Raw genomic sequence first — 12,755 nt, forward strand, 5'->3', positions numbered from 1 at the left:
GACCATCTCTATTTGCTGTGTTTTAAAAACTCTCTCTCTCTATATATATATATATATATATATACATTTAGTTTCCCTTGATGTTGTAATATATTGATTCAGTATTTGGTAGTAGCTAATTTTATATTTTGTTAAAATTAACCTTGAGAAATAAGATTAGTGAAATTATACTGTAGCAGTAATGAAGGCACAGCTAATGCAGAGTACACACAGATTTCATGCGCACTTGTGTTTGTGCATGACCACCAGCTCTCTCTCAGTGATCAGTGCAGTTCCTGGGTAAATTTCTTTTAGAAATCTTTTTGCAGGTGGTAAGCAATGCAAGCGCTAGCTCTAGCTCCACCAGACGATGTAGCTACTGTGAGAGCAAACAACTCTGCCCAATCTCTATCAACTGTATCTATTTCATCTCCTGAGTACATTTTTAACAGTCAGAAAAAAAAAAGTTTTTGCCAGTTAGTGACCAAGTTACTGTCAGTGAGTATGCAAAACAAACTAGGTACTACAGTACTACTACCACAACCTGATGTGTTCACTCCCACAAATTATTTTCATGCTGGATGTGGATGGTTAAGACAAGAGTATAGATGATTATACGTGCACAGCAAAACGCTACTGTCTTTAGTGTTGCTAGCCTTGCTGATATTATCTTTCTTTCCATGAATAACCAATAATAACATTTCAATATAAAGACACCAGCCGATTTGAAGCAGCACTCTCTCTTCAGTTCTGTGCATGGTTGTGTGTGTGTGTGCATGCGTGCGTGCGTGCGTGTCTGTGCACGCGTGTGTATGTGTGTGTGTGTGTGCGTGTGTGCGTGTGTGTATTTGTATGTTTGCAGCAGACCCATTAGCCCCCTACCACGGTAGAACCTCAGAGATTCAAGCCTGATGATAATGGGGGAATGTTGAGTTTTAAAATATTCTTAAATTGCAGTTTGTAATTGTAATTTCAACAGTTCTTGGAACTGAATCATTTGTCTTATTCCGATAATTATCTTTGAAGCTCTACGTTCTTATTTAGTAAATATAACCTAGAGGCAAATGCCAGGCCTCCCACACAGAGCTGACAGCTGTGGAGCAGCACCAATAGGGCAATTAGCACAATATGGAGTGTGTCTGCCCCATGGCAGAAGCAAACAATTCATCTCATCTGGCCAATAGGCATGAACAAGGAAAGCAAAAAAAGTTTTACGAAAAAACAGAAACAAATAACTGCAGCTGTCGGTTTAAAACTGGCCTTAGTATGAGTTTTTATTTTATAAACAGATCTTTAATAACATGAACTTATCATGCCATGTATAAGAACATCTTATATTATGTTCTGCTTCAAATGTAAACTTTATATTTTTCCAAGAGAAAATCTAATTTGTGTAATCTGGTGTCAGCACACATGCACAAAAGAACAAAATTTCTCTTTCAGGGGAAACTCCTGATTTGTATCATAGAAAAGTGAAAATTAATTAAAGACAACAAGCATAAGATTGCTGCTCATTTAAACATATAGGAACTTCTGCACCCAGGAAAATTATACACCAAAGCCTCTCATTGCCATTATAATTCATCGCTGTACCCACCCTGCCAAGAGATGAAGAAAAACTTCAAATAAAGAAACCTGAGTGAACAGAACATCAATGTTACAATATTTGTATTTGTTTTGTCAACATAATGTTATGTTTCTTTCTTGAAAGTGAGTCCCTGAAATAGAAATATATATATAGATTCAAAATAAAAATGAAAATATTATAAATGAACTTTATAGAAATAAAATCTGGATAATCTTTTGCTCATCAGACACTTTACATACAGATGTTTGTACACACAGACAGACATATTTATACACAGACATACATATGTACACACAGACAGAGATATTTACACACAGGCAGACACATGTACGTGCATACAAATATAAACATGTACACGCAGACAGACAAATGTTCACACAGAAAGACACATATACATACAGATATAAACCTGTACACACAGACAGACAGACAGAATATTCTGAAGTAGCACATTTATAACGTCTCTCTTGTCTCCCTTTAGATTGGCCCCTATAGATTTCTCAGGACGTGAAGAATCCCAAATGTCAAACTGACCTGGACACCATGGACAACTTAAATTCAACACTTGTGTCTCTGGAGGAAATGTCAGATATGACTGACATGGAAAATGGCACCATGAACAACCTTAGAACATTAAGTGATTACATATTAAATGTGACTGACATTGTGACTGTATGCATTGAGCTGCCGGTTTTATGCTGGGCTGTTTTTGCTCTGTATCATCAGGTCAAGGCTGACAATGTCACACCTGTTTATGTCATGAACCTCCTCATTTCAGATTTCATCCAGATCATTGGTAGAATTCTAGATTTAATGCATATTGGTTCTCACTTTGTGCTCATTTTCGGTTTATTACTCAGTGTTGGGTTCATGGTGTGTATCGCACTGGAGAGATACCTCCTGGTTGTGCATCCTTTGTGGTATCGATGTCGCCGCACTATCAAACACTCCATACTCATTTCACTGGTTATCTGTGCGTTTGTGGTGCTCATTTTCACAGGTTTGTTTTTCTGGTTCTACATGTTCACATTTATTGGAGTTGCCACCTTCCTTATCCTCCCATTGCCGCTGCTGCTGTTCTTCCTGGGAGCCACGTGGAGAGCCCTCTCCCACTCCATCTCAGTCCCACACAAAGAAAAGAAAAGGATTCTGGGTACACTGATACTCGTCCTGCTCTTATATTTCATTTTGTTCTTTCCAACAATATTATTCATTTCTTCTATGTTTTCTGGGAGTTTCTCAGAAATTGATTTTTGGAAATTATTTATTGTTATTTTTGTGTTCATGTACATCAGCCCGCTAATTGACCCCCTGCTGTACATCTTAATTAAGAAAGATGCCAGGTACACAGTGAAGGTCCCACACTGCTATTGGAGACTTAGGGCTCACAGACAGAACAGACAGACATCCACCATTTCAGCTGAAAATATTACCAGTGTCTAAATGTGCTTTTACAACAGAAAATATAGGGGTAAATCATAGCTAAAAATATGTGAAGCAAAGGTAAACATGCGGATCTCATAATGTGATTGGGGCATACTGATCAATAAGGCTAAGTGTTTGTCACAGAAGTGGCAGGTGCCACTGATTCCATGAATATCCCCATGTTTGCCATTTGTGTCTTTTTTTTTTTTTGGCAGTTTTGTATGGTAATTGTCAACTTTAACCATAACAATAGCTTATTGCCAAATGCTGGGAGAAACTTAGCGAAACAATGTATTCAGATTCCAGAATTTCCCACGTAGGTTAAATCATGTTTAGATCTGGTGATTTCTGAGGCCGTGGACAGGTGGCGTTTCATTAATCCTGGTGTTCATGAAACCACTCGTTAATTTGTTTAGTAATGTGCATGGGAGCATCATGGGGGAACAGTGTTTGTGACTGAATCTATTACCATCTTTCACAGTCACTTAAATCTTTGCCTGAATCTTTGATCCAAAATCGAGGTCAGCTGGGTCTCCTCAGCATTTTTATACATGCCACAGGGCAAGATAGGAATGTTAATTGCTTAATTGTTTCATGCAGTACACCTGTATGGAAGCATCTGCATTTGTTATGTTTCTCCACTAATTTATTCAGGGTTTACTTTGTCACCCATCTGTGTATATACATGTATATATAGATATTTTCCTTTACAGGAAAGCAAGAATGTTTCCAAGTGAATATGCAGCTTTTGTACCTGAATACTTCTTTAAGTGTTTGAATGCACCATACATGCTTGCAAATTACAAAAGGGAGAATTATGGTAATGCACCTTAGAATGTAATTCAAGCAAAATAATTTTTTTCTGTGTCCATTTTTAAATAAACTTATACCTCCCACAGACAGCTTCAAACGAATAATGTTGGACCATATGTGCATGCTGAAATATACCTGTATCTGTTCAGTCACCATTATTAGTGCAATTCTAAATGTTTCTAGACAAACTGAAAGCAACAGCATTGTTTTGGGTGCTATGTAGACAATGCAGTACTGTCATATATAATATCCATCTGTTCAAAACAAAAAGCTATATTAAAAAATTCAAAACCTTTTTCCTTACCACACGTTTCTCTAAGAGAGCTTTTCTCTGTATCGGCTATCATGTACGTAAGTAGACAAGCAAAGAACAGACCTCATGTGAGCGTATATAAGCTCTCTCAATCAGGTGCAAACAATCAGTAGTAATCTCAGGGAATCTCGGCGCGACCTCAGGCGGTTCTGAAGACTACCACACTCAGTTCCCTAAATAAGCATTCAGTTTCCTCAACAGGGATACTCGGACGATTAACACAAAAATGCCGTCGATTAGCACAAACCACAACACCGAGTCGCAAACGGAATATGGAACCATGACATTTTGTTTCTTTTATACGCACTGAATTAGAATGTTTTCCCTCTCCAAATAACTGTGAACAATAGCACTGAGTGAAATCATTATTATTAAATCATTATTAAAATCCTGTACATCTGTAATGTTCAGAAAATAACTAGGAAACTTAAAAATGAAAAGTAATAATGACCCTTTGTGTGTACTTTGTAGAAGCATCCCAAATTCATAATGGGCAGCAGTGTCGTGTAATGGGTAAGGAACTGGTCTAGTAACCTTCAGCTCACAGATTCAATTCCTGTGTAGAATACTGCTGTTGTACCCTTGTGCAAAGTACTTAACCTGCATTGCTTCAGTATATATCCGGCTGTATAAATGGATGCAATGCAAATGCTATGTAACAATGTTGTGTAAGTCCCTATGGATCAGAGCGTCTGCTAAATGCCTGTAATGTAATGTAATGTCTCATTCTGGTATATGGATACATGGCTGATTTTCTCTCTACATGTGGATGAAAGTACTGCTCCAGCAATATACTGTAAAAATAACTGTTGTGTTGAAAAATGACACAAAATGGCAGGCATATCCCTGATCATTTCCTTTTTACAATATATATGGTTAACAGAATTTTTGTGTTATAATCATTTACAATTCTTACCATTGACAATTTTACCTTTACTTTACCTTTACTTTAAAAACATATGCTTTCTCTCAACCCAAATTAATGTTTTTGTCAGAGGCCTTTTTCAAAGTTCCACAAAAATGCTGAAATGTTGCAGAAAGCAGTCATATGCATATGCTTCTGTGATATGTGTATTCATTTCCATTGTTTATGTACAGCTTTTTACCCACTCCATGACCAATACATTTTTCCAGTGTGCTTTCCACATACATTTTTTCATTTTTTAAGTATTGCGCCATTTACCAGCAGGGTGGCACTCAATGCTTCACAACAGACATTTTCTGCAGGGAGTTTGAAAAATGAAAACAGAAAAACACAAGATTTACCACCAATGATTTGCTGAAACCACTTTATTGATATCACAGGAGTATGTGCACAATGTGATTGCTTCTTCCTTATAAAACATTAACGCGGAGCATCTCTGCATGTGTTGGCCCTCTTCGGCAATGCAGATGCGGTGTGGCGGGCGGGAGGACCAGTCCGTGGGCTCCTCCTACGCGGGGAGGCTGGCTCGCTGGCTCATGCAGAAGTCGGGCCTCAGACTCTGGATGGCGCAGTCAGACGTGTCCATGGTGCACAGGTTACAGTCGCAGCTCAGAGCCACGGGGAAAGTCACATGGGGATCCACGCCGGGGCGGCAGTCTGGCAGCCGAACCGTCTCGTAGCGGACGTCTCGGTAGGTGCACACGCGCTGGTACACCGTGGACAGCGGGCTCTTGTAGCTTGGGTCCTGAGGAACAGGGAGCTTAACCTTATTCTGTCAAGTGCGGTTTATCTTAAATTACTAGGCGAGGGTAAGACTTGGCTGTTTCATATATTGAATCCATGTAATGTGGAGCTGAACCAAGGTTTCTGAAAGCGGAAACACAAGACTCAGAAAACCTTTAGTACTGTTTAGATTTTGCATGTTAAATTGAATTGACAGTGGAGATTTGTTTGTTCAGTCCTAGAAGGAAAATTATATTGCTGAATAAAAGCCTCTGCCTTTGAGCACAGAGCCCTGTTGCTAAAGTGAACATGAAATCAGCCATTCACTACTGTTGGGAATCAAATAAATATCTGTGCTTAATGCTGCAGATGTAAGATGATTGACTCGGAAAAGCCATGTGAATGAGACACAGTACCTTGGTGATGCAGTGACCACTGCAGATGGATGTTTGGAACACCAGACATTTTGGACATCCATCTTTCTCCACAGAAATAGTTTCATTGATTGGCTCACAAGGCAGCAGTAAAGAGCCTCCAGCAGAAACAAGGAGGTGACACAAGCATACAAAGAGGAGCCAGGTGCATTCTGGGTAGACTGACATACTGTAAAAAAAAAAAAAACAAATCAAAATTTTTTTCCACTAAAGTACAAGTTAAATCCAATGTTTTTAAAGTCACCTCAATGTATTCAACTACCCAGGAAATTTGTTCCAAATATAGCCTTACACAAAGCAAATAATTTGAATTAAATTAACAAAGTACTGCTTCTCAGCTGCATTTCATAGTATGTATATTACAATGTCTACTTTACTATTATGAATGATGCTATACTTTAAAAATGCACTTTAAGAGGAATAAGAGGCATTGCAATGCTTCACTTTTAAGCTAAGGTAGGTACAGCTATGTATATAGACACGTGTTGTTAGGTGGGAAGGTAGATATATACTTAGATAGAAAGGTTGGTATAGATAGGTAGGTGGGCTGGTATAGGTACTGTAAGTAGGTAGGTAGACAGGTGCAGGTAGATAGCGAGGCAGAAATAGGTATGCAGGTTTGAGGGTACAGAAGAGAAATTAGTTACAGGCAGGTAGGCAAGGATATAAATACTGAATAATGCAATGAGGGCTTTAATTTCCATTGAATAAAAATTGTTTACTGCGACAATAACCGCATTTACAGATTTACATGTATTAGTTAGCTCTGGTGAGATTATAAGTATCATTACTATAATTTGCCCTAACCTCTGATCAAATGTGGAGGAATTGCAACTCAGTTGAAAACAAGATGCATTTAAATTAGATTTTTAAAAATGCTACAGTAGGAAATTGTCATTCACAGGTGCTATAATAGAAGGGAATAACTTAAACCAAACATTAAACTACTATGTTAAATAGTCGTTTCACCCTAGTCAGTATTCTAAGCAGACTGGTCATGATGAATTTGACTTACCTTGGAGAATGTATTCCAATGGCTCAGCTGGCCGCAGTAAAGTTTGGTTTCTGGTCTAACATTAGTCTTTGTCCATTTTATATAGTGGAAGCAATTGATGTCATGGTTTTGAAGCTCAACCCACACAGCGACCTTGCAGGTCAGCCCTGAATTTAACATTAATGCCACAGTGGATTATTAGCAACCACTGTGATAAAGTGAGGCTTCTTCCTGTTTATCATGCTGCACAAGTAATCTTTCATGGAACACTGCACGAGGGAACAAAATAAAGACTCACAGGTGCTCCTCACGAACAGCCACTGGCCTTGTAGTTTGCTCTCTCGCTATGTAACACTGTGCTTTTGATCGCCAAACCCTAGAAAAACATTGTACCTGCTTCATCACTACCTAAAGCTCAGAGTTTAGAAGACTTTGCTGTCTTAAGTCCCCTGTGACCAACTTCTAGGATGCCAGAGTCTTGTGTTTAAATGTATCTTCTATAATAAATATCATTCTAAATTTATGGGGAAGTAAGTGAGATGGTCAAAAGTTTGGTTGGACGTTCAGTAGAAAGTAGTGATGTATTATAATGTTGATTGGTATCAGTATAAGCTGATAATAGTTGAAAATGAATGCATTGACATTGGCTGATAATAGTTAAAAATTAATATACTGGCATTGGTCGATGCTAAGATTATGGACGATTTTATAGCCTGATATGATGACACAACACACATGGACCAGGAAGGTGATACATTTGATAACCTGCTGATGCTGTAACTTAAGTTAAAAAATATTGTGCTAAAAAAAAGTTGCCTTATTATAGTCATCTGAACTTTTTATTACTTTTTATGACAGATTTATCATTGATACCAGCCAAACTCACAAGCAAAGCTATACGTGACTCATACTCTGCTAAATAGTGAAGTGAGAAAGCTTAAATACTTAGTTATACAAATAAAATTTGTTCTAGTTTTCCTTCATAAGTTGAAGTCTGAGATCATCTTCTTCCATGAATCTGGAAACTTAAATACTCAGTAAAGCATGCATTGTGCATGATTTGTCCCATAATGTTCATTTGAACTGGTCCTGTAGCATTGGCAATATAAATCACAGGCAAAATAAAACTCTCACTCAGTCCTCTTGGCTGTCATTTTCCATTGTTGTAGAACTGGTTTCTCACCTGAGATAAGTTAAAAAGCCTTTCCTCAGTGAACCAAACACCCTACTTCCTTTTTTTCTCAACTCTGGTTGCCTTGGATGCTTATCGGTGTTTGAATGGGATAATATTTCCCTGAAGGATGAAACCTGTCCAGAATGTTCTAATCCATGTTGAAACTGGGGATGTGTCAGCAATGGTTGGTGTTAGCTTTTCTTATTCAAGGCTTGAGAGATAAATAGTACACACTATAATATCAAGAGATAAATCAAGGATTCTTAAGCTAAAAATAAACAGCACTACCTTGAAATGCTGTGGACCCATTGCCACATCTCTGAAAGCCTTCCCTGGCACACCTTCAGGCATCTCTGTGCATCTGTGACGTATGAGACAGTCAGGCATGAATTAACGTTTCCCGTAAATGTCATTTTAACTTAAATAATGTTTGACCAAGTGATCCAGCAGCTGGCTTTGGAAGCATGAAGGAGCATAGATTCTGCATCTGATATGGAGGGTAATCTGGAGTATGTAATGCTGAGGGGTGGATGTTAAAGTGTTGAGTATATAATGCTGAGTGGTGTCTGTTAAAGTGTTGAGTATATGATGCTGAGTGGTGGATGTTAAAGTGTTGAGTATATAATGCTGAGTGGTGGATGTTAAAGTGTTGGATATATAATGCTGAGTGGTGTCTGTTAAAGTGTTGAGTATATGATGCTGAGTGGTGGATGTTAAAGTGTTGAGTATATAATGCTGAGTGGTGGATGTTAAAGTGTTGAGTATGTAATGCTGAGGGGTGGATGTTAAAGTGTTGAGGATATAATGCTGAGTGGTGGATGTTAAAGTGTTGAGTATATGATGCTGAGTGGTGGATGTTAAAGTGTTGAGTATATGATGCTGAGTGGTGGATGTTAAAGTTCTAGGCCCTGGGTGCCAGAGCCTCTCTCCAGAAATTTTTTGGAGGAACTATGTGGGAAGAGCTGATCATAAAGGATGTGGTTGAGACCCCCAGGGAATTTAAAGTCATTGTTGTCATGAAAATAAGATGAAAATTAATTCAAGTAAGAGCTGCTCATTTGGACTCACCAAAAAAGTTGGCAATGGTTCACTGGTGCGTGCTCATATAATGAGCTCCATAATGTTTGAGACAAAGACATTTTTTTCTTGATTTGGCTCGTACTCCACTATTTCAGATTTGTAATCAAACAATTCACGTGGTAAAAGTGCACATTCTCAACTTTTATTTAAGGATATTTTATACACTGTGGATTCACTGTGTAGAAATTATGGCAATTTTTATACATAACCTCCCCATTTCAGGGTACCATAATGTTTTGCATATTGATGTTTTGTAACTGAAAGTATTCATGTTTAGTATTTTGTCGCATATCCTTTGCATACAACGGTTGTTTGAAATCTGTGACCCATGTAAGTCACCACATATCTTCTCTGGTGATGCTCTGCCAGGCCTTCCATCTTCAGCTTCTTCTTGTTTCAGGGGCTAGCTGCTGTAAGATTTTCCCTTCAGCAAATTAAACTCATGTTCAATTGGATTCAGGTAAGGTGAATTACTTGGCCAGTCAAGACTTTTCCAGTTTTTGTTTTTGAAAACTCTTTTGTTGCTTTAGCTGTATGTTTGGGATTCTCAATTCTCTATGTCTCTGACTGTTTTTTCTTATTTCTTTGCCTAATAATGGCTTCCTTGACTTTCACTGGCACAACTCTGGCCCTCATGTTGACAAACACCAATAACACACTCCAAAGGCAATGAAAATCTTAGAATCAAGACTAGATACAGAAAACTTATAACAGCGTTAAAGAAGCCAATTAACACACCTGACTAATCAGAAAAACCTGTTAAACCATTTGTATGAAACATTATGGTTCCCATAAATGGGGGGACTATGTATAAAACGTGCCATAATTTCTACATGGTGAAACCAAAACGTATTTTAAAAAATACCCTTAAATAAAAGCTGAGAATGTGTACTTTAACCACACGTGAATAATTTGATAACATTTTAAATTGTGGAGTACAGAGCCAAATCAAGAAAAATATGTCTTTGTTGCAAACGTGGAGCTCACTATTTACTCAATAATTCTCACTCTAGTGCAGTAGGCGGCGGTAATGTCACGACTATAGATCAGAGACGGTATAAAAATAAGACATGTAGGAACTTGAAATGCCAGTAGTGAAGGAACACACGGCTGGTAATTTAGGACGGACTGCTACTCATGAAGTGCGCATGCGAATAACACAAAATAAACCGATGATTGCGATGTAATACGTACTGAAGTCATCTACAATGTCGGACGAAGGAGAAGAGGACAGGCAAAAGGTGAGCATATTTAGAAAGTACAAGCGTCAGTAACGTATATTAATCGTCCTAGGTAGATAGTGTTGGCTAGGAAGTGAAGCGTTTTGAGAGATTTCAATTGTTAGCATTAATGTTAGCCGTTTAAAGGTGACTCGGTTGCATGGCATTTTCATTTCATTTTATTTGTGACTGGACAGCTGATTTGCTTATTATTTATCAGTGGCTTGCGAACCGCGGGAACACTTCTTTGTTGGTTACGATAGTGAGATAGGGGATGGATAGCTTAGTTACCCACAGCTATACAGTTATATTCCGGCTTGTTATTCTGGGCAACTATGTATATTGCTGGTAATAGTGAGTGGTTTTGTGTTTCCTTGCAGTCATTCAAGCTGTTGGGGATAATTGACGTTCAGAACACTCCGTGTGCACGAGACTCCGTGCTCCATGGTGCAGGAGGGTCCCTTGTCGCAGGGTTGGGACACTTTTTAGTAACAAGTAAGATTTATAGTGCACGCCCTGCTTATAAAATCTTACTCGTACGGTGTCGGTCAGATCCACCCTGTTGACAATTCCATGCCTCTCATCACACCAGCCAGGCGTCCCCTCCCAGCCCTTTAGCCAACACTGAATTCGAATTTGTCTGAATTTTTAACTAGCATCTCTAGTACTGAAGATGGCAAACACTGAGATGTATGGCAGCTGTGGTTCAGTTTAAACCTTGAAATATGTCGAACTCTTGGATGGACTAAGGGCCTGTTCCCTGCCAACTCTTGACTTTGATGGATGGCTTGCCTGTATCCCAGTTGCATACTGAAATGCACAATGCTGAAATTTTTTTCCAGTTTCGATTATCAGAAATCTCCATGTGTGATGATAATGGTCATCTTAAATATGAACTGTTTTTCCCCTCAATTCTCAGGTCGAGTCAAAAGGTCTTTTGACTTTGGTGCTGCGGGATTCTTGCTGACAACTCTTGGATCTTGGTAATTGTCTTTTGGGCCTTCTTTACCAATAATGATGCCCTGAAAAACGTGCCCATATTGACCTGGTGTGGGCTGTGAATGTAGACACTGCTGTCCATGCTAGGGCTGTATTACTGTAAATCCTTGAAGTCACCAAATAGGCTATGTATTGCATTTAACCATTATTCTTAGTCTTTCGCCTGACCATTGTGTGCAGAAATGGCAAAGATGAGCATACAAAAACATTTGCTACATTCTGTTAGTTAACCCAAATGTACCCCAGAAAATGCAGAGAGGGCCTGTGTGGATGTGCAGTGACTGTAAGCAACAGTAAATCAAAGAAAGAAGTAAAGACACTTACACTATTTACAGCTTTGAAGCACTGGAGCTAGATCATCTAAAGATAAACTGATCACAAGTTTAAAAAGAGTATTATTACACTGATGCTTCATTGACTGCACTCATTTCCTGTTGTCTGCTTGGAGATATTCAGCCCTTAAATATGTTTTTATTAAATTTTAATGATGTGTTTTCTCATGTTTTTAAAGGTTCTACTGTAGGTATAGTAATGCTAGGCTTCGTATGCAGCAGAAAGTTATCCAGGATGGAATAAAAAACAAAGTTATATATGAAGGAACCAGTCTAGATCCCTCCCGGAAATCAGATGAAGGCCCAGGCTGAAGCTCATGATGTCGCTCTCTGACCCAGAGAATTATTCAGATCCTTTTCCAGCCTTTCAGTTCACCTGAACGGACACACCAGAAACGATGGGAAATTGTTTTTGCCAGTTTTTTTGTAACTGTGTGATGAATCAGTTTTAATGTGTTTGTTATTATGATTTGTATTTTAAAATAAATTTGTACAAGCATGCTTCTATTCACCCTTTGCTGCAGGCTCGGGAGAGTGAAGACAAACTAGGATACTCAGAGAGTCCTAAGAACTTGGGGACCATTGGTTTAAATGCAGTTAATGTAATGGAGAGGGACTAGCATTAAGCTCTGTATGATAAATGATGTTTTACTTTCTTTGAGAACTGAGGAATGAAGATTTTATCTTCACTACTGTGACTTCCATTAGCATGTAAACTCGTACTGCTACTGCTAGCATGAGTTGGGCCAATGCAGG

General features: G+C 38.5%; 3 protein-coding genes across 3 annotated transcripts; 2 read left to right on the forward strand and 1 right to left on the reverse strand.

The window, feature by feature from the left end:
* The first annotated feature begins 2,110 nt into the window (after nucleotides 1-2,110).
* On the forward strand, nucleotides 2,111-3,010 carry LOC118218351 (G-protein coupled receptor 4-like). The gene has a single exon (XM_035400949.1). The coding sequence runs from the start codon at nucleotides 2,111-2,113 to the stop codon at nucleotides 3,008-3,010; it is 900 nt and encodes a 299-aa protein (XP_035256840.1).
* A 1,805-nt stretch (nucleotides 3,011-4,815) lies between these two features.
* lhb (luteinizing hormone subunit beta) lies at nucleotides 4,816-7,382 on the reverse strand. The gene is made up of 3 exons (XM_035399399.1): nucleotides 7,216-7,382; nucleotides 6,183-6,369; nucleotides 4,816-5,788 (listed from the first exon to the last, which is right to left on the reverse strand). Exons 2-3 carry the CDS (start codon nucleotides 6,366-6,368, stop codon nucleotides 5,552-5,554), a joined length of 423 nt encoding a protein of 140 aa, XP_035255290.1. The 5' UTR covers nucleotide 6,369; nucleotides 7,216-7,382; the 3' UTR covers nucleotides 4,816-5,551.
* Nucleotides 7,383-10,542: 3,160 nt separating this feature from the next.
* LOC118217546 (cytochrome c oxidase assembly protein COX20, mitochondrial) lies at nucleotides 10,543-12,500 on the forward strand. The gene is made up of 4 exons (XM_035399400.1): nucleotides 10,543-10,689; nucleotides 11,049-11,163; nucleotides 11,588-11,651; nucleotides 12,179-12,500. Exons 1-4 carry the CDS (start codon nucleotides 10,657-10,659, stop codon nucleotides 12,309-12,311), a joined length of 345 nt encoding a protein of 114 aa, XP_035255291.1. The 5' UTR covers nucleotides 10,543-10,656; the 3' UTR covers nucleotides 12,312-12,500.
* The last annotated feature ends 255 nt before the right edge of the window (nucleotides 12,501-12,755 follow it).

Source organism: Anguilla anguilla, chromosome 18 (genome assembly GCF_013347855.1).
Source record: "Anguilla anguilla isolate fAngAng1 chromosome 18, fAngAng1.pri, whole genome shotgun sequence".
In the NCBI taxonomy this organism is placed as follows: domain Eukaryota; kingdom Metazoa; phylum Chordata; class Actinopteri; order Anguilliformes; family Anguillidae; genus Anguilla; species Anguilla anguilla.

Coding starts and splice junctions, on each gene's coding strand:
- LOC118217546 (XM_035399400.1), top strand. CDS start 10,657: ATGTCGGACGAAGGAGAAGAGGACAGGCAAAAG. Junction 10,690..11,048: donor GAGAAGAGGACAGGCAAAAG/GTGAGCATATTT, acceptor GTTTCCTTGCAG/TCATTCAAGCTGTTGGGGAT. Junction 11,652..12,178: donor CTGACAACTCTTGGATCTTG/GTAATTGTCTTT, acceptor ATGTTTTTAAAG/GTTCTACTGTAGGTATAGTA.
- LOC118218351 (XM_035400949.1), top strand. CDS start 2,111: ATGGACAACTTAAATTCAACACTTGTGTCTCTGGAGGAAATGTCAGAT.
- lhb (XM_035399399.1), bottom strand. CDS start 6,368: ATGTCAGTCTACCCAGAATGCACCTGGCTCCTCTTTGTATGCTTGTGT. Junction 5,789..6,182: donor GTGGTCACTGCATCACCAAG/GTACTGTGTCTC, acceptor CCTGTTCCTCAG/GACCCAAGCTACAAGAGCCC.